Source organism: Ovis canadensis, chromosome 13 (assembly GCF_042477335.2).
Source record: "Ovis canadensis isolate MfBH-ARS-UI-01 breed Bighorn chromosome 13, ARS-UI_OviCan_v2, whole genome shotgun sequence".
NCBI classification, from domain to species: domain Eukaryota; kingdom Metazoa; phylum Chordata; class Mammalia; order Artiodactyla; family Bovidae; genus Ovis; species Ovis canadensis.
The window spans coordinates 74,510,003-74,528,732 of NC_091257.1; the positions used below are offsets into that span (position 1 = coordinate 74,510,003).

An 18,730-nucleotide genomic window follows, 5' to 3' on the forward strand; every position below is an offset into this window, starting at 1 on the left:
ATAAGAATAAAAAAAATAATAATAAGATAACTTAAAAACAAAGACTTCCCTGGTGGTCCAGCGGCTAAGACTCCGCCCTTCCAATGCCTGGGTTCTATCCCCGGTGAGGGAGCTGGATCCTGCATGCTGCACCAAGACCTGGTGCAGCCACATAAATAAATAAAAAACAGCTTAAAGTACAGAGGAATGAAGGGGGCTTCCCTGGTGGCTCAGTTGGTAAAGAATCCCCCTGCAGTGCAGGAGACCTGAGTTCCATTCCTGAGTCGGGAAGATACCCTAGGGAAGGAAACAGCAACCCACTCCAGTATTCTTGCCTGGGAAATCCCATGGACAGAAGATCCTGGCAGGCTACAGTCCATGAGGTTGCAAGGGTCAGACAGGACTAAGCGACTAAACCACCACCACAGTGGAATGAAGCAGCGTGAGATTTGGGGAAGCACAAGCTGGGTGTTAGTGGGGCATCAGGGCACCTCCCAGGAGGCCAAGACAAAGCCACAGCCTCCATGGACATCAGAACCAGCGGGAAGCTTCTGCGCTCTCTAGCCTGAGCCAGCCTCTGACTGACTGTGTTTATTCGTCATACTAAAGAACAAAATTAAATCACATGTAAAACAATCTGAGCAATATTTCTAAAGATTATATCTTAAAGGTGATCCTGAGACAAATAGTTTCAAATAATTTCTCTTAAGATTCTGGGAACAGAACCTGCTTGTGAACATGTAGAGTCTACTGTTCCATTTTCCTATTGTGTTTTCCTTACATGTAAAAATTTAAAGCTGCCTGTGCTGTATGCTACGTGATTTCCTAAGGCTTACTCTTCATCGAGACCATGAAGATGGCAGAAAGGAAACAACTGAAGGAGGCTGGGCCCGAGAAGCAGAATTCACCACCTGCTTTTGAAGTGCCTCCTTCTTTATTTTCTCCCCTTTCCACTCTGCTCACTCCATGATAAAAACTAAAACAAAACAAAAAACCAGTGTATGAGTGTAAATTTTTGTTTCATTTCTGACTTTAAAACATCCACACCCTGCGCTCAGTTGTCACAAAGCCCACTAAATAAAGCCAGGTCAGCAAGCCAGATGCAGATGCTACCGCCCACACCTCGACTGATTGATGCTTTCCAACTGTGATGCTGAAGAAGACTCTTTAGGGTCCTTTGGACGGCAAGGAGATCAAACCAGTCAATCGTAAAGGAAATCAACCAGGAGTACTCATGGGAAGGACTGAAGCTGAAGATCCAATACTTTGGCCACCTGATGCAAAGAGCTGACTCACTGGACAATACCTTGATGTTGGGAAAGACTGAGGACAGGAGAAGAGGGTGACAGAGGATGAGATGGTTGGATGGCATCATCGACTCAATGGATATGAGTTTGAGCAAACTCTAGGAGATAGTGAAGGACAGGGAAGCCTGGTGTACTGCACTCCATTAGGTGGCAAAGAGGCAGACACGACTGAGCGAAGGAACACCATCACTACCACCTTTAACATCCAGGTCAGCTTCTCAAGCTTACCTGTGCATACCAATCCCCCGGGAGGCTCTTGTTAAAATGAAGTTTTTGATTCCACAGGTCTGAGGAGGGGCCTGGGAGTCTGTATTTCTTAAAAAAACAAAAGCAAAACCCTCCCAGGTGACGCCAGTATTCGCAGGACCATGGCTCATGTTTTGAGTAACAAGCACACCATTTATTTTGCAACCCGTGGTTACTCCAATGTGTTTCTTCTTATTACAAGCAGGGACGAACACAGTGGGGAATTCTATTAGTTTTGTGGCTAGTGTTTTGTTTACCATGAAAACAGAAAAGCCTAGCAACTACATCTCTTTGGTCTCCATTTCCTAAAGTCAAGCGCATGGCGTGTATTTTAGAACACAAAGCCAGGGCAACTTCAAACCCTGGAGTCTCTTCTGGTGAACCAAAAAGCCCAGTGTCCACGGAATTACAGAGGGAAAAGTGGAGAAAGTGCACACCCTCAGCATCACTCCTGATACTGTTCTTCTTTTTAAACGTAACATTCTATCATGTTTGTTTACGTGTTTATTCCTTCCTGTTTCCAAGAAAGTGTTCTTGTACAGAGGAAACACAGTTCTAACCCCTGGACTGCCAGAGAAGTCCCTGACATCGTTCTTACGACATTGGTTCCTCTAAATTTCAGACATTATCTAAAACATGAACAATACTTGCTTTAGATTTCTACACTGTGGCCTTATCTCCCTTCATTCACATTTTCACGACACACCACAGCTCCTGAAACTGCACCATCATTCCTCCTTTGGGTACTTGGGCAGAAGTGGTTGGTGTTCACCTCTGCTTCTGGGGTGTCCAGCTAGACTGCAATCCCTAGGCTCCTGGAGGTAGGTGTGGTCACATGACTAAGTTCTGGCCAATGGCATGTTAGCAGAAGCAGTAAGTACTACACCCAGGTCTGGCCCATAAAATACAAGGCTCTCAATGTTGGCTGCATGAGTGACTGAATGAATGACTCCCACCAAGGGCACCACTGACTGTCCCAGGCTCTAATTTTCTAAACCACAGTGTTATCAGTTGAATTATGCTCCCCCCTCCCTCCTAACAAACGTTGAGGTCCTAACCCCTGGGATGTTAGAATGTCACCTCCTATAGATGCAGTCAGTTAAGATGCAGTCACTGCGTGGGCTGGTATTATTACAAAAAGGGGGGAATTGAGACACAAAGACACGCTCCACAGAGGGAAGACTGTGCGGACAGATACAGGGAGAGGCAGCCATGGACAAGCCAGGGAGAGAGGTCTGGAACAGATCCTCCCCTCACTGCCCTCGGGAAGAACCAGCCCAGCCAACACTGTGACTGCAGACTTCAAGCCTCCAGAAGGGTAAGAAACTAAATGTCTGTTAGGTCACCCAGTCTGCAGCGCCTGGTTACGGGAGCCCTAGCAAACTAATACTAATAGGTTGAGGCAGATACTCAACCTACCTCTGCGTGCAAAGGCGATTTTTAAGGAGATGACCTAAGTGAAAAAAGTAAAATATTGCTCTTCTGACGACAGACTGATTTTTAAGGGAAGCTGGTCCCTAAGGTTGGTTCCTGGGTTATACAGCCAGGGTGCCGTCTTGACTGTGGGCAGTCTTGGCTGCCCTGCAGCCCGTTAGGTGGTGGGAGGAGCCGGCACTCCAGTTCTCACCTGGTCTTGGCTGCTGCTTGTGCAGTCCTGATGAGGTCACTTCCCCCTTCCCCCTGCTTCCTTCCTTTCCCTTGAAGCGCTGGACGATGACTTTCAGAAGTTGACTAGCACTTTGTTCCGAGACAACAGAATGAGTTTACAGTTCCCGAGTGGCACTGCCTTTCCATGAAATAACATCAATGTTTGTGTAGAGCTGTTCTGCAGAGCACACTCCTGTTCTGCTGCAGGTCTGTCACAATGGCTACCACCAAGGACATCCAAGGTCAGCCAGAGAAGAAGACAACTGCACACCGATCTAAGAGATGGTCACCTGCTGTGGGTCAGGGAGAAAAGTCTGATTCCTTTAGATCACTGAGCCTCCCAACAGAAATCAAAAACAAAGAAAGAAAGAAAAGAAATACGTGGGGGCTCCACACTAATCCTGAAATCCTGACGTAGGGCCTGAGGTGGGGAGTGGGGACTTAAAAAACCACTGCGGTGACTCTATAGCGCGGCCTGGGCTGGGAACCACTGGTTTAGGGCATCGTCTGACTGCTTTAAGATTTCAGCTTAATTTCCCACCTTCTCATATTTACATTCTTTCAAGCAAGCTTCCAGAGTGCACCTGTGGATGTATTTGACACAGACAATGCCTCACACACTACTTGTTAAAACACACACACACCTGAACACAGAGAGGTTCCTTTTCTGCTCATGGGAATCCCAGGCCAGCTGAGTTCCCTCTCTTTCATGACGCTTCTCTCATAGGCTCCTTTTCCTTACTTGCTCTTGTTTAATCTTTTCTCTCTGTCCATCTTGCACAGACCTACACATTGTCGCCCCCAGGGCTCTCTGCTGCTGCAAAGGCATCAACAGCCTCCGATGATAGCACTGCCCTCCCGCCCCCATCCCAGGGAGCTGCTCCTCAGCCTGGTGCTCCTAGTTTCCACCAGGCAGTCTGACTCACACCCCTGGCTTCTCCCTGCTCCTGAGCGGCCCAGGCAGTGATGGCACCTCGAGCCCCCACCTTCTCAGGCTACCTGGGCACCTCCTCTCCTGAATACGGCCGCAGCTTGTCCTCTCCCACCTATTGCCACCCCCACAGCGCACCCACCATCACTAACACCATCTCTCAAACTGCAGGCCTTCCCCTGCCTAATGTACTGTCAGCATCTTAATATTTTTCTGTAAATCTACCCATTGTTTTTACTTAAATTTACTTGAAACATTCGCTTGATCTTGCTAAGTATAAAAATAGTGTGTGTGTGTACATGCTAAGTCATGTCTGTCTCTTTGCAACCCCATGGACCGCAGCCTGCTGGGTTCCTCTGACCATGGGATTTAGGAAGCATAGAAATGCAGAGAACAAATCTCTGGAGGCCTGCCTGCCCAAGCTCTGAGCGTAAGGCCCATTCTCCTGGGAGCTCAGTGAGTGTTGGAGATGCATTTAAACCATCCCAGGACCAAATGGAGACTTTCCCTGCAGGGCAGGCACGTGACAGAAGGCACGGGAAACGGGAGCTGCCGTCCTGCCAGGCAATGTCTCGTGAGGATGTTTGGGGGTCCTTCCTGTGGTCCCTGTACCAGCACTCCTACACTGACAGTGATGTCCCAATCTCTGGGAAAGCCTGACTGATGAGAACACGCTCTGCCTCCAAGGCCTAGAACAAATGCCTCCTTCATAAAGCCATTTCTCATCAGCACGGCCAGAAAGTTCTCTGGCCCCTCAACTCCAATAACATCCTTACAACCACTTGGTGACTGGCCTCAAGAAACAAAGAAGGGAATGGCAACCCACTCCAGTGTTCTTGCCTGGAGAATCCCCATGGACAGAGGAGCTTGGCAGGGAGTCCACAGGGCTGCAAAGAGTTGGACACAACTTACTGACTAAACAACAACTCAAGAAATAAAGTAGAATACGATTTTTCATATAACTTGATTCCTGCAGGCCTGCAGTCTCCTTAAGCACAGGGACCGAGTCATCCACATCCCACTTTCCCTGGGAACCCCTGTAACATCATCTTTAATACCAGAGACATAATCAATACTGGACGATAAATGGCACGGGTTGATTTATAAATGCATTCTTTAAATTTCTCTTTTTTTGGTAAAAGCTTAATGAGACAGATTCCAAATTTCGTGATGGGCTCGATCCATAATCACCCCAAAGTAGAAACAATTAGATGCTCCCCGACTTCTTCACCACCCATCACCTTCTGTCTGCCTTTGAGCCTCAAATTAATGAAATCACATTTCAGTGAGTCCTCCTCTGCGTCTGGCTTCTTTGCAGAGAAGTCATTCTGAAACTAAAGTCATCCAGCCTAGCTGGAAGCTGCCCCCAGCTTCCCACTGTTCTGAGGATAAAATCCACAAGCCCCCGTGTGGCCACCCGGGCCTACGGAAGGTGACCCCTGCCTAGCCCTCCACCTCACCCACTTCTCCTCTCCTGTCCCCACCCGCCACCACACTTTCTGTTCCTTCAACTAGCAAAATCCTCTGCCACTTCTCAGCTTAGGCTCAAACCTTCCTCAGCAGGCTCCTTCCTGCCCTCAGGTCTTAAATCTGCAGAGGTGCCTCCACTGGCCACCGGGAGGCCTTGTTCCCTCTGGGACCTCAGCCTCTGCGCTTCCTTCCTGGCTGCTGGCACAATCAGCATTACCTTGCTCAGTTACCTGAGTGTCTCTCCAACTGGAAAGTGGGCTCCATGAAGGCAGGGACTGGATCAATCTTACCTACCATGTACCCCATTCCACAGTTGCCAGGATGGGGCTGGCCCACGACAGCTGTTTTATGAAAGCTGCTGAATCAAAGAATAACTCACAACAGGGAGAAACACCATCCTGGGAAGCCTAAGGAAACCCAAGCAGAGCTAATGTGGGACAAAATGCAGTCAATGACATTTTGGCATCCATGACATTAAAATAAATGCCAGGTTCTCCACGGACAGGTGGAACACCAAGACACAGAGGTCCCAGGCTGTGCAGCAACCCCGGAGAGCAAAGTCCTCTGTACCCTCTCATGTGAGCTGAGCGGGCACTCTTACCTCACGTGCGTGCTCATGGGTGTGAGCGTCTACTGAGGACATGCAACACGCCTGGACAGAACAAGGCAAGGGTGAAGAGACAGACAAGCCCTGCTCCCGCTTTCAAACACGTCCCCAGCGGGGATGGCAAGGGCAGTGGAGACAAACTGTGAGCCTGCAGTGACAGACGCGCACTGTTACATCCTTGTCCCAGCTCAGGAATGCTCACAGCCGAGCATGGACCCTAACATGAAGGGGCCTCAGTTGACGGTGAGGAATCAGGATAGGTTCATTAACTGGAACGAATATACCACTGGCGTGGATGTGGATACAGGGGAAGGCCGTGCACACATGGGGGCAGAGGGCCTGTGAGAAACCCTTTACTTTCCTCTTAATTCTGCTATGCACGTCAAATTGCTCTAAAAGTAAAGTCCTATTTATAAAAAGAAAAAAGAAAATGAGAAAGAAGAAACTCCCATAGTTCAGTGGGAAAAGTGCCACACAACCAGCAAGTACATTCTAATGAGATCCATGGGATAACCAGGCGCCCAGGGAATGGGGAAGGAGGCTGGGCTCACACAGGAAGCAACGGCTCTGAACTAAGGTTCTGGGAGCAGGTCTCTGCCCGCTAGAGGGAATAAAGGCACCAGAGAGGACAGGTGGGCAGGGACACGGCACAAGAGGTGGTCTGAGTCTCTACCTCCAAGGATGGGACAGAAGATGGATTCAAAGCAAGGATGGGGATACAAGGGTTTTATGCAGAGAAGCAACTCATGAGATCCATGTCTCAGAAAGAATTGAGAGATGCTGAAATAACACACAGAGGGAGCGAGCCCAAACCATCTGATGACTTCAGACACTGAGAAGGAACAAATGATGTCAACGACTCACCGTGTGACAAACTTCTGCTTTGATCTCTTTTAGGGCTCGCTCAGAAAACACGCAACCACAGCACCGGAGGAAGCAAAACCTGGAGAGACAATCCAACGTGGACAATGACTTCAATAACAACTTAAAGATTAGTACTCACGTTATCGATTAATAGTTATTCTGTCTACACAAAGGCCAAGAACCACAAAGAGAAAAATGGTTATATCTGATTCCCTTAAGAAAAAAAAAAAAAATCAGTGTGTCCTAAATAAGTAAGTCAGACCCACACATGAGGTATCCCCCACTTTTTGAAAGTTTGCTTTAGGCTACTTCATTCTTTATGAAAGACCTACACTTGCATTTTTTGAAAACCTACATGAGCACCTATTTTTACTAATGGGAGGAAATTAAAAGTGCATTTTTGCTTTTATGAAACAAGGCAAAAAAGTAGAGATCAGCGATCAGTGTTTGTTTTGCAGAGAGCTATTACGCAGGTAGCTCGCACTCCGAACTCCTTCCAGCTAGCCATATTCACCATCTCAGCATCGAGCTGTCAACAGCTCTGAACTGTGGCTGTGAGCACCAGGCCTTCATTCCTATTTATTTTGTGCATGTGTAAGTAAGGTGTGTCCTAAGGTAACTGCTTCCTCATTTTATAAGAAAAAGTCTTATAAAATATTGTACAAATTTAGGGAAAGCTCTATTTTTCAGATAGAGGAGAAACCCATATATTGAAATTAAAACCACAAACAAAGGCCACAGTTCCACTCCCACCTTCGTGCAATAATCCTTTGGAAAAAAAAACTAACGATAAAAATAAATAAACGCATTTTTAAAAAACTCCACAAAAGTCAAAAGACAGAATAGGAACTCAGGGAGAAAATATTTTAAATATATATGAGACTCAGGGTTTTTTTGGCCACTACATGCAGCATGTGGGATCTCAGTTCCCCAGCCAGAAATTGAACCCACGTTCCCTGTATTGGAAGCACACAGTCATAACCACTGGACCATCAGGGAAGTCCCAAGATTCAGAGTTTATGAATATTCAAAATGGTCTTTAAAAGCAAAAATAAACAATACCGAAAAATGGGCAAAGGGCCTTGACACGTGGTTGAGAAGAGAAACATAACTGGTCAGAACACATAAACAATGCTTAACCCCCATCTGTGAAAAGAAGAGAAGCGAAAAGCAAAGGAGAAAAAGAAAGATATAAGCATCTGAATGCAGAGTTCCAAAGAATAGCAAGAAGAGATAAGAAAGTCTTCCTCAGCAATCAATGCAAAGAAATAGAGAAAAAGAACAGAATGGGAAAGACTAGAGATCTCTTCAAGAACATTAGAGATAGCAAGGGAACATCTCATGCAAAGATGGGCACAATAAAGGACAGAAATGGTATGGACCTAAAAGAAGCAGAAGATATTAACAAGAGGTGGTAAGAATATACAGAACTGTACAAAAAAGATCTTCACGACCAAGATAATCACGATGCTGTGATTACTAACCTAGAGCCAGACATCCTGGAATGTGAAGTCAAGTGGGCCTTCGGAAGCATCACTACAAACAAAGCTAGTGGAGGTGATGGAATTCCAGTTGAGCTGTTTCAAATCCTGAAAGATGATGCTGTGAAAGTGCTGCACTCAATATGCCAACAAATTTGGAAAACTCCACAGTGGCCACAGGACTGGAAAAGCTCAGTTTTCATTCCAATCCCAAAGAAAGGCAATGCCAAGGAATGCTCAAACTACCACACAATTGCACTCATCTCACACACTAGCAAATAATGCTCAAAATTCTCCAAGCCAGATTTTAGCACTACGTGAACCGTGAACTTCCAGCTGTTCAAACTGGTTTTAGAATAGGCAGAGGAACCAGAGATCAAATTGCCAACATCCGCTGGATCATCGATAAGCAAGAGCTCCAGAAAAACATCTATTTCTGATTTACTGACTATGCCAAAGCCTTTGACTGTGTAGATCACAATAAACTGTGGAAAATTCCGAGAGAGATGGGAATACCAGACCACCTGACCTGCGTCTTGAGAACCTATATGCAGGTCAGGAAGCAACACTTAGAACTGGACATGGAACAACAGACTGGTTCCAAATAGGAAAAGGAGTACATCAAGGCTGTATATTGTCACCCTGCTTATTTAACTTATATGCAGAGTACATCATGAGAAACGCTGGGCTGGAAAAAGCACAAGCTGGAATCAAGATTGCTGGGAGAAATATCAATAACCTGAGATATGCAGATGACACCACCATTATGGCAGAAAGTGAAGAGGACCTAAAAAGCCTCTTGATGAAAGTGAAAGAGGAGAGTGAAAAAATTGGCTTAAAGCTCAACATTCAGAAAACGAAGATCATGGCATCTGGTCCCATCACTTCATGGCAAATAGATGGGGAAACAGTGGCTGACTTTATTTTTCTGGGCTCCAAAATCACTGAAGATGGTGATTGCAGCAATGAAATTAAACGATGTTTACTCCTTGCAAGGAAAGTTATGACCAACCTAGACAGCATATTAAAAAGCAGAGACATTACTTTGCCAACAAAGGTCCATCTAGTCAAGGCTATGGTTTTTCCAGTAGTCATGTATGGATGTGAGAGTTGGACTATGAAGAAAGCTGAGTGCTGAAGAACTGATGCTTTTGAACTGTGGTGTTGAAGACTCTTGAGAGTCCCTTGAACTGCAAGGAAATCCAACCAGTTCATCCTAAAGGAGATCAGTCCTGGGTGTTCTTTGGAAGGACTGATGCTAAAGCTGAAACTCCAATACTTATGCCACCTGATGTGAAGAGTTGACTCATTGGAAAAGACTCTGATGCTGGAAGGGATTGGGGGCAGGAGGAAAAGGGGACGACAGAGGATGAGATGGCTGGATGGCATCACCAACTCGATGCACATGAGTTTGAGTGAACTCTGGGAGTTGGTGATGGACAGGGAGGCCTGGCGTGCTGTGATTCATGGGGTCGCAAAGTGTCAGACACGACTGAGTGACTGAACTGAACTGAACCCTCATCTATTAATTACACAAATGCATTTCAAACAAAGACACATACTGTTTTACTGATCAGGCAGTAATGAAAAAGTGTGAAGGTGACCAGCTGGAAACTCTCTGGGGAAACAGGTACATTTGTGGGTAGGTGGGTGTGACACACTACAGCATTTCAGGACGACAACTGGCAGCACTGGGTAAAGCATCACTCTTTTGAATTTTTCCTACAGAAATATTCCCTATGGAAACAAATGTTCAGTTCAGTCACTCAGTTGTGTCTGACTCTCTGTGACCCCATAGACTGCAGCACATCAGGCTTCCCTGTCCATCACCAACTCCCAGAGCTTGCTCAAACTCATGTCCATTGAGTCAGTGATGCCATCTACCCATCTCATCCTCTATCATCCCCTTCTCCTCCCACCTTCCATCTTTCCCAGCATCAGGGTCTTTCCAAATGAGTCAGTTTTTCGCATCAGTATTGGAGTTTCAGCTTCAGCAGCAGTCCTTCCAATGAATATTCAGGACTGATTCCTTGAGGATGGACTCGTTGGATCTTCTTGCAGTCCAAGGGACTCTCAAGAGTCTTCTCCAACACCACAGTTCAAAAGCATCAATTCTTCAGCACTAGGATTTCTTTACAGTCCAACTCTCACATCCATACATGACTACTGGAAAAACCATAGCTTTGATTAGATGGACTTTTGTTGGCAAAGTAATGTCTCTGCTTTTCAATATGCTATCTAGGTTGGTCATAACTTTCCTTCCAAGGAGTAAGCATCTTTTAATTTCAAGGCTGCAACCACCATCTGCAGTGATTTTGGAGCCCCCAAAAATAAAGTCTGTCACCGTTTCCACTGTTTCTCCATCTATTTGCATGAAGTGATGGGACCAGATGCCATGATCTTCGTTTTCTGAATGTTGAGCTTTAAGCCAACTTTTTCACTTTCCTTGAAAGAGGAGAAAGCTTTCAAGAGGCTCTTTAGTTCTTCACTTTCTGCCATAAGGGTGGTGTCATCTGCATATCTGAGATTATTGATATTTCTCCCAGCAATCCTGATTCCAGTTTGTGGTTCATCCAGTCCAACGTTTCTCATGATGTACTCTGCATAGAAGTTAAACAAGTAGAGTGACAATATACAGCCTTGACGTACTCCTTTTCCTATTTGGAACCAGTCTGTTGCTCCATGTCCAGTTCTAACTGTTGCTTCCTGACCTGCATACAGATTTCTCAAGAGGCAGGTCAGGTGGTCTAATATTCCCATCTCTTTTAGAATTTTCCACAGTTTGTTGTGATCCACACAGTCAAAGGCTTTGGCATAGTCAATAAACGGAAGTAGATGTTTTTCTGGAACTCTCTTGCTTTTTCCATGATCCAGCGGATGTTGGCAATTTGATCTCTGGTTCCTCTGCCTTTTCTAAATCCAGCTTGAACATCTGGAAATTCATGGTTCACATACCGTTGAAGCGTAGCTTGGAGAATTTTGAGCATTATTTGCTAGTGTGTGAGATGAGTGCAATTGTGTGGTAGTTTGAGCATTCCTTGGCATTGCCTTTCTTTGGGATTGGAATGAAAACTGAGCTTTTCCAGTCCTGTGGCCACTGTGGAGTTTTCCAAATTTGTTGGCATATTGAGTGCAGCACTTTCACAGCATCATCTTTCAGGATTTGAAACAGCTCAACTGGAATTCCATCACCTCCACTAGCTTTGTTTGTAGTGATGCTTCCTAAGGCCCGCTTGACTTCACGTTCCAGGATGTCTGGCTCTAGGTGAGTGATCACACCATCGTGGTTATCTGGGTCATGAAGATCTTTTTTATATAGCTCTTCTGTATATTCTTGCCACCTCTTCTTAATATCTGCTGCTTCTGTTAAGTCCATACCATTTCCGTCCTTTATTGTGCCCATCTTTGCATGAAATGTTCCCTTGCTATCTCTAATGTTCTTGAAGAGATCTCTAGTCTTTCCCATTCTATTGTTTTCCTCTATTTCTCTGCACGGATTGCTGAGGAAGGCTTTCTTGTCTCTCCTTGCTTGTCTTTGGAACTCTGCATTCAAATGGGTATATCTTTCCTTTTCTCCTTTGCCTTTCACTTCTCTTCTTTTCACAGCTATTTTAAGGCCTCCTTAGACAACCATTTTGCCTTTTTGCATTTCTTTTTCTTGGGGGTGATCTCGATCAATGCCTCCTGTACAATGACACGAACATCCGTCCACAGGTCTTCAGGCACTTTGTCTATCAGATCTAATCCCTTGAATCTATTTCTCACTTCCACTGTAAAATGGTAAGGGATTTGATTTAGGTCATACCTGCTTGGTCTAGTGGTTTTCCCTACTTTCTTCAATTTACGTCTGAATTTGGCAGTAAAGAGTTCATGATCTGAGCCACAGTCAGCTCCTGGTCTTGTTTTTGCTGACAGTTTAGAGCTTCTCTATCTTTGGCTGCAAAGGATATAATCAATCTGATTTCGGTACTGACCATTTGGTGATGCCCATGTGTAGTCTTCTCTTGTGTTGTTGGAAGAGGGTCTTTGCTATGACCAGTGCGTTCTCTTAGCAAAACTCTTATTAGTCTTTGACCTGCTTCGTTTTGTATATTAAATATACAAACTAACCCCCAAATCAATTTTCTAGTGTGGAGGTCCTACAAATAGCACCAGGGCAAAGCCAAAACAGGCAAAGCTCAATGAACTGAGAAGAGAAAAAGGAGAAGAGATTAACTAACAAATGAAAAGAAAATCTAGGGGAAACCACAATCGGAGCTATGTACTGCAGGTAACCCCTGCTCAAGACCTTGGAGCTGAGACTGTTTCTGCTAAGTTCCTCTTTTGGGGTGAACCATGGTTTCCTTAAAAAGAAGTGGGAAGTCAGATACAAAAGGTCACATAGTGTATAATTCTATGGGGGCGGAGGGAGGAATGGGGAGGGACTGCTTAATGGGTAGGGGGTTTTTGAACTAGATGGAGGTGAGATCTGCACAACACTCTGACTGGATCAATACTAAATACCACTGAAACATACACCTTAAAATGATCAATTTGACGTTATGAACTTCATCGCAAAATACTGTGTATGTACACAACACACACAGAACAAGGTTAGTGACAAGTCTCATTTCTCAGAATCTCTCTCGTGAAGTTTAGCCTTTCATTTTATTCATTTTTTTTCAGCTTTATTTAAGTATAACTAACAAACAGGAATTGTATATATTGTGTACAACTTGATGATCTGCTATATGTATAAACTGTTAAGAAAATCCTCGCAATCAAGCTTGTTAACATACCCATCCCCTCAGTTCAGTTCAGTTCAGTCGCTCAGTCGTGTCCGACACTTTGCAACCCCATGAATCGCAGCACGCCAGGCCTCCCTGTCCATCACCAACTCCCTGAGTCCACCCAAATCCATGTTCATCGAGTCAGTGATGCCATCCAACCATCTCATCCTCTGTCGTCCCCTTCTCCTCCTGCCCCCAATCCCTCCCAGCATCAGGGTCTTTTCCAATGAATCAGCTCTTTGCATCAGGTGGCCAAAGTATTGGAGTTTCAGCTTTAGCGTCAGTCCTTCCAAAGAACACCCAGGACTGATCTCCTTTAGGATGGACTGGTTGGATCTGCTTGCAGTCCAAGGGACTCTCAAGAGTCTTCTCCAACACCACAGTTCAAAAGCATCAGTTCTTCACTGTTCAGCTTTCTTCACAGTCCAACTCTCACATGCATACATGAGTACTGGAAAAACCATAGCCTTGACTAGATGGACCTCTGTTGGCAAAGTAATGTCTCCGCTTTTTAATATGCTGTCTAGGTTGGTCATAACTTTCCTTGCAAGGAGTAAGCATCGTTTAATTTCATTGCTGCAATCACCATCTTCAGTGATTTTGGAGCCCAGAAAAATAAAGTCAGCCACTGTTTCCCCATCTATTTGCCATGAAGTGATGGGACCAGATGCCATGATCTTCGTTTTCTGAATGTTGAGCTTTAAGCCAACTTTTTCACTCTCCTCTTTCACTTTCATCAAGAAGCTCTTTAGTTCTTCTTCACTTTCTGCCATAAAGGTGGTGTCATCTGCTTATCTGAGGTTATTGATATTTCTCCCGGCAATCTTGATTCCAGCTTGTGCTTCCTCCAGCCCAGCATTTCTCATGATGTACTCTGCATATAAGTTAAATAAGCAGGGTGACAATATACAGCCTTGATGTACTCACAGGGTCACCACTAAACATACACTTTTAAGAGAGGCGTAAACGATTTCCATTCAGACTGTCTGAAGAATATAATCTTTAAAAGTAGAAGATCATTGGGACTTAAGTTTTCCTTCTCCACAAACCCATTAAGCCTTAGGTTATTTCATTTCAGAGGTGGGTAGTTGGTTCCTCTGGTGTGGTTTTCCACATACAACGTACATATGTCTCTTAGATGGCCATGTACAGATGTGCCAGAACACTCCAGATTAGCTGGAGCACTTCCCTAACCAAAAGACACCTTGGAGAAACCAGTGTGATTATGAAGCTACAGCACAGTTCATAACAGCCCTGGGATCACTTACCCAGAGTCCACATCACCTGTCCACATCAACCACCTACCTGTGTCGGCCGTTCATCTCCAAGCCCACGACAGGGCAGATGAAACGCGCCCGCTGGAGGTCATCATGCTTGTCGCCTTTCGTGTTTCCTTTATCACCTTCCCAGGCAGGGTTGTCAGAGAGCCTCAGTTCTGTCACATTCTGTGAAAAAAACAGCAACAGTTCCTTTGACAAATGGATCATCCTTAGCCTTAATTATTGTTCTAGTCCCTTCCCATCCAAACCTCTTTTTCTACTTTTCTTTTGCATCAATTAACACAGAAATGAAGTTAAACCATAAGTTGTGATAGAAAACAAGATTTTTTAAATGCACTGTCTAGCAAATTATTAATTTCTATTTTACAAGCATTTTGCTAAAGAAGGCAAAGGAACTTTGGACATAAAAATTTATCCCACTAAGAGAAGAAAGCTTTGTATTAGTATCCTCTGGAAAGGAACACCTTCCTTCTTGGCTAATGAAGCCTCAGTCAAGCTGTTCATATTACTGACCTGCCATGTTAATTTAATAGCTGAAGAGACAGTAAAATCTGTGAGGCCACGGTCTAATGAGTTCAAGGCAGGCTATCAGCTGGGAATTATTGTCATACTCCAAGATCCAGTTATTTGGGTTTTCAACATTCAATTTTACAAGGAGTGACTTAACAGCCTCACTTTAGCATCTGAAGCATTTCTTCGTAATTAACTGCACCAATTTGATTTCAACACTCCAGGGAGCAGCTGAGCACGTCCAAAGCAAAGCCGCCACACAAACAACTTCTTGTTTGAAAGCTGGTGTGCGCACATTAGGTTCTTTGCTCAGAGTATTTGTGGACTATTAATTACAATAATAATAACTTTTGCATTGTTTTATTTGAATCCTTCTATCTTTATAGTTATGAGTTCTTAGAAAAAAAATTTTGCATTAAAATTAAAAGTTCAACCACATACATTACATATTTTAAGTGTAGACTTGTATAAGTTAATTTCAGTGGTCATCACATTTTTGAGATATGGTAATTCTGCTACTGTGGGTTTTTGAGAAATGAATTTTCTTCTCAAGGAAATGATGACAAAGATCGACATGGATATCTCCACAGCATGACCATCAGCCACAACTCAGAATTACTAATTTGTCTGAAATGAACTATTCCAAATCCCTATATCCTTTAATTACCCCCCCAAAATCAAACAAAACGCCTACTATAGTAATAAGCTAAAAACTTAAAAAAGAAAGAGGAGGAAGAACAAAAGGAAAAAACTCAAAGCCTCAGCCTGGGACTCAGGGGCTCTGGCTCTGATTTAAGCAACCCTCTGACAAGCCATGAGGCCTCACCATGTCACACACAGTGAGATGAAGTCACACACAGTGAGATGAAGTGTCTGACAAGCTTTGCAGTTCTCACTTTCTTTACTACTTTATTGATTTTTCTCCCACTGACCAGATTTGAAAGATTCTGTCTTCTCAACAAAGTTCCTTTACTAAAAAACTTGTTTTTCCACTTCTGTGATAGAAATGTGTCAACCAGAACATCTAATCAGCAGGAAACAACCACAATGACTGAAAAGTGATCTATCTATAAAAATCTCTAATTGTATAAAAGTGTCTTCTAAATAAAAAAACTCAAGTAGCTGAGTTTTAACTTCAAAAATTATGCCTGTTAACATTTATACAGCACACTGAGAGTTTCTGAAGCTCTTTCACACACATTAAGTCACCAAAGATTTATAATCCAGTAAGTACAGGTGTGGGGACTTCTGGCTTGAACTTTAAGTGACGTGTCCTAAGTCACACCTTTATTAGATGGGTGGATGGGACTGGAATTCCAATTTCCAAGTTCAGTCTAAAACATACATGAATTCTATACAATAAACCTTAACCACTGAGACCCCCAGAGCACTTCAGAATCACCTGTCTTACCTTAATGCTTTTAATGTGAGAGGCTGCCTTCCCAAGAGCCTTTTCGGAAGATTTGTCCAATAAAAACTCAATGACTGCATCTTTGTTGTAGAGTCTGCAACAATAAAGATCAGTCAAGACATTCTGGCAACAATCAACCTTCATCCAAGGGAAGAAGACTAAACTGAGTACAATCTAAAGTCATTTACGTCTGATAACAGAAATGTCCCTGCACTCCTAAAAAAGTAAATTTAATCCTGTCTCAACCACTTCCAAAGCATACAAAGAAAGAAACCAGTTTAAATCAAGGGCTATGTAGACTGGCAGTCAGAGGACTGAATGTGACCCAAACCAAGATTTTTTCAAATTGGGAAATTTAACATAAAACGTTTTCAGGCTTCCCTGGTGGTTCAATGGTAAAGAATCTGACCGTCAGTGCGGAAGACACAGGTTCAATCCCCGATCCAGGAAGATCCCACCTGCCGAGGGACAAGTAAGCCAGCATGCCACATCTATTGAGCCTGTGCTCTGGGTCCTGGGAACCAAACTACTGAGCCCTGTGCTGCAAACACTGAAGCTTGAGCACCCTAGAGCCTTGTGCCACAACAAGAGAAGCCACCACGATGAGAAGCTTGTCACTGAACCAGAGAAAAGCCTGCTCAGCAACAAAGATCCAGCATAGTCATAAATAAATAAATAAAATTATTATTTTTTTTAATATACATTTTCAACTTTTCCTGGAGAAAAAAAAATCAGATGTTTTGGAATCAGTCTACCTTCTTGAAATGTAACAACAAGCTGGAATTGAACAGCAGCTGCCTTTTATTTTATTATTATTATTATTTTGCTATGCAGCCTGTGGGATCTTAGTTCCCCAACCAGGAACTGAACCTGGGCCCTCAGCAGTGAGAACAAGTCTTAACCACTGGAACACCAGGGAACATGAACTCTCCAGTTCACCCAGTCCTCACCATGCCCTACTGATCCCACATGGGCCCTTCATGCATTTATGTTTGTAACTTAGCTCCCTCCTATCAGGCCCTGAGTTTTCAACCCATGGATTAAACAAACCAAACTGAATAGAAAAGTGCAAAAGAACAGAAAAGTGCTCTGAGACGGAATGACAACCCAGGCTTCACAAATTTGCTTGCGATTACTCACATCTAATAAATCAAGAACTGTATTTACATGTTAAAATTCTTTTTAACACCATGTAATAAAAACTCGTCTCCATTAAGTGAAGGAACTATACCTGCCAAGTTCACAGGCAACTATTGGTCGTCTTAGTATTTCCTGACTTAGAGTACAGTAGTTCCACTGGGCCACTAATTCAGCATCCTTGTCGACCTGAGAAGAGAAAAAGAAAATCCTTTCAGTTAATTTTCTCCTCTGAAAGACACATGCTCCACAGAATTCTACATATAAAGGCTTATTCAGTAATACCACGCTGTGATGATTTTTGTTTTTTAAATCAAAATACTGACACATGAAGCTGGGATTTAAAAAGTCACAAGTAATAAATAGTATGTCAAATAAAGGCCTCTCTATATATGATGTGTACAAAGAAACAGTTTACATCAAGTCATTAAATGGCTTATGTCAATTACATATAAATATTAATATTTATATCCTAATAGTAAACTAGGAAGCGCATACAGAAAAAACAAGCAGTACAGGTTGATTTCTAACAGTGGGAACAGCTCCAAAGTTGTAGCAGAATTTAAGGGCAAAGAATTGAGAAGACAGGCATTAAAAACAAAAACAAAAAAAAAGAAGTTCAGCACAAAGACTGTATAATTCCTTACAAAAATCATCCATTTAACAGAAATGTTTTTTTGTAGAGTACTCACTACAAGGCATATCAAGTCATTATCCACACTCTAAAGATTCAGATCTGAGACCCTCCAAAGCCCTCAAATGATATTTCCACCTATTTAATATCCCATGTCTCACTCTTTACTGTTCCTAAAATGTCAAACCTGAATAATGTAACAAGATGGCAAACTTGGTGGGAAAAAAAGGAAGAAAAAAATAAAGAATTTAAATTCCCTCAAATTTAATTTTTGCAGGAACTATTTAAGGGTTTACTGTGTGCCAGGTACTGTGCTAGACAGTTTCTGTGACTTAGTCTTTTCAGTTCAGTTGCTCAGTCGTGTCTGAGTCTTTGCAACCAACCCCATGGGTTGTAGCACGCAAGGCTTCCCTGTTCATCAGCTCCCGGAGCCTGCTCAAACTCACATTCATCAAGT

At 43.6% G+C, this 18,730-nt stretch overlaps 1 protein-coding gene across 3 annotated transcripts in view; it reads right to left on the bottom strand.

The window, feature by feature from the left end:
• RTF2 (replication termination factor 2) overlaps positions 1-18,730 on the bottom strand; it is a 50,545-nt gene that overhangs the window by 23,077 nt on the left and 8,738 nt on the right. For all 3 annotated transcript variants that reach the window (XM_069546835.1, XM_069546837.1, XM_069546838.1), the window contains 4 exons: positions 17,734-17,828; positions 16,503-16,596; positions 14,607-14,746; positions 7,052-7,130 (listed from right to left, as the gene is read on the bottom strand). In XM_069546835.1, coding sequence (XP_069402936.1) covers positions 7,052-7,130; positions 14,607-14,746; positions 16,503-16,596; positions 17,734-17,828 — 408 coding nt within the window. The remainder of the gene's footprint in view (positions 1-7,051; positions 7,131-14,606; positions 14,747-16,502; positions 16,597-17,733; positions 17,829-18,730) is intronic.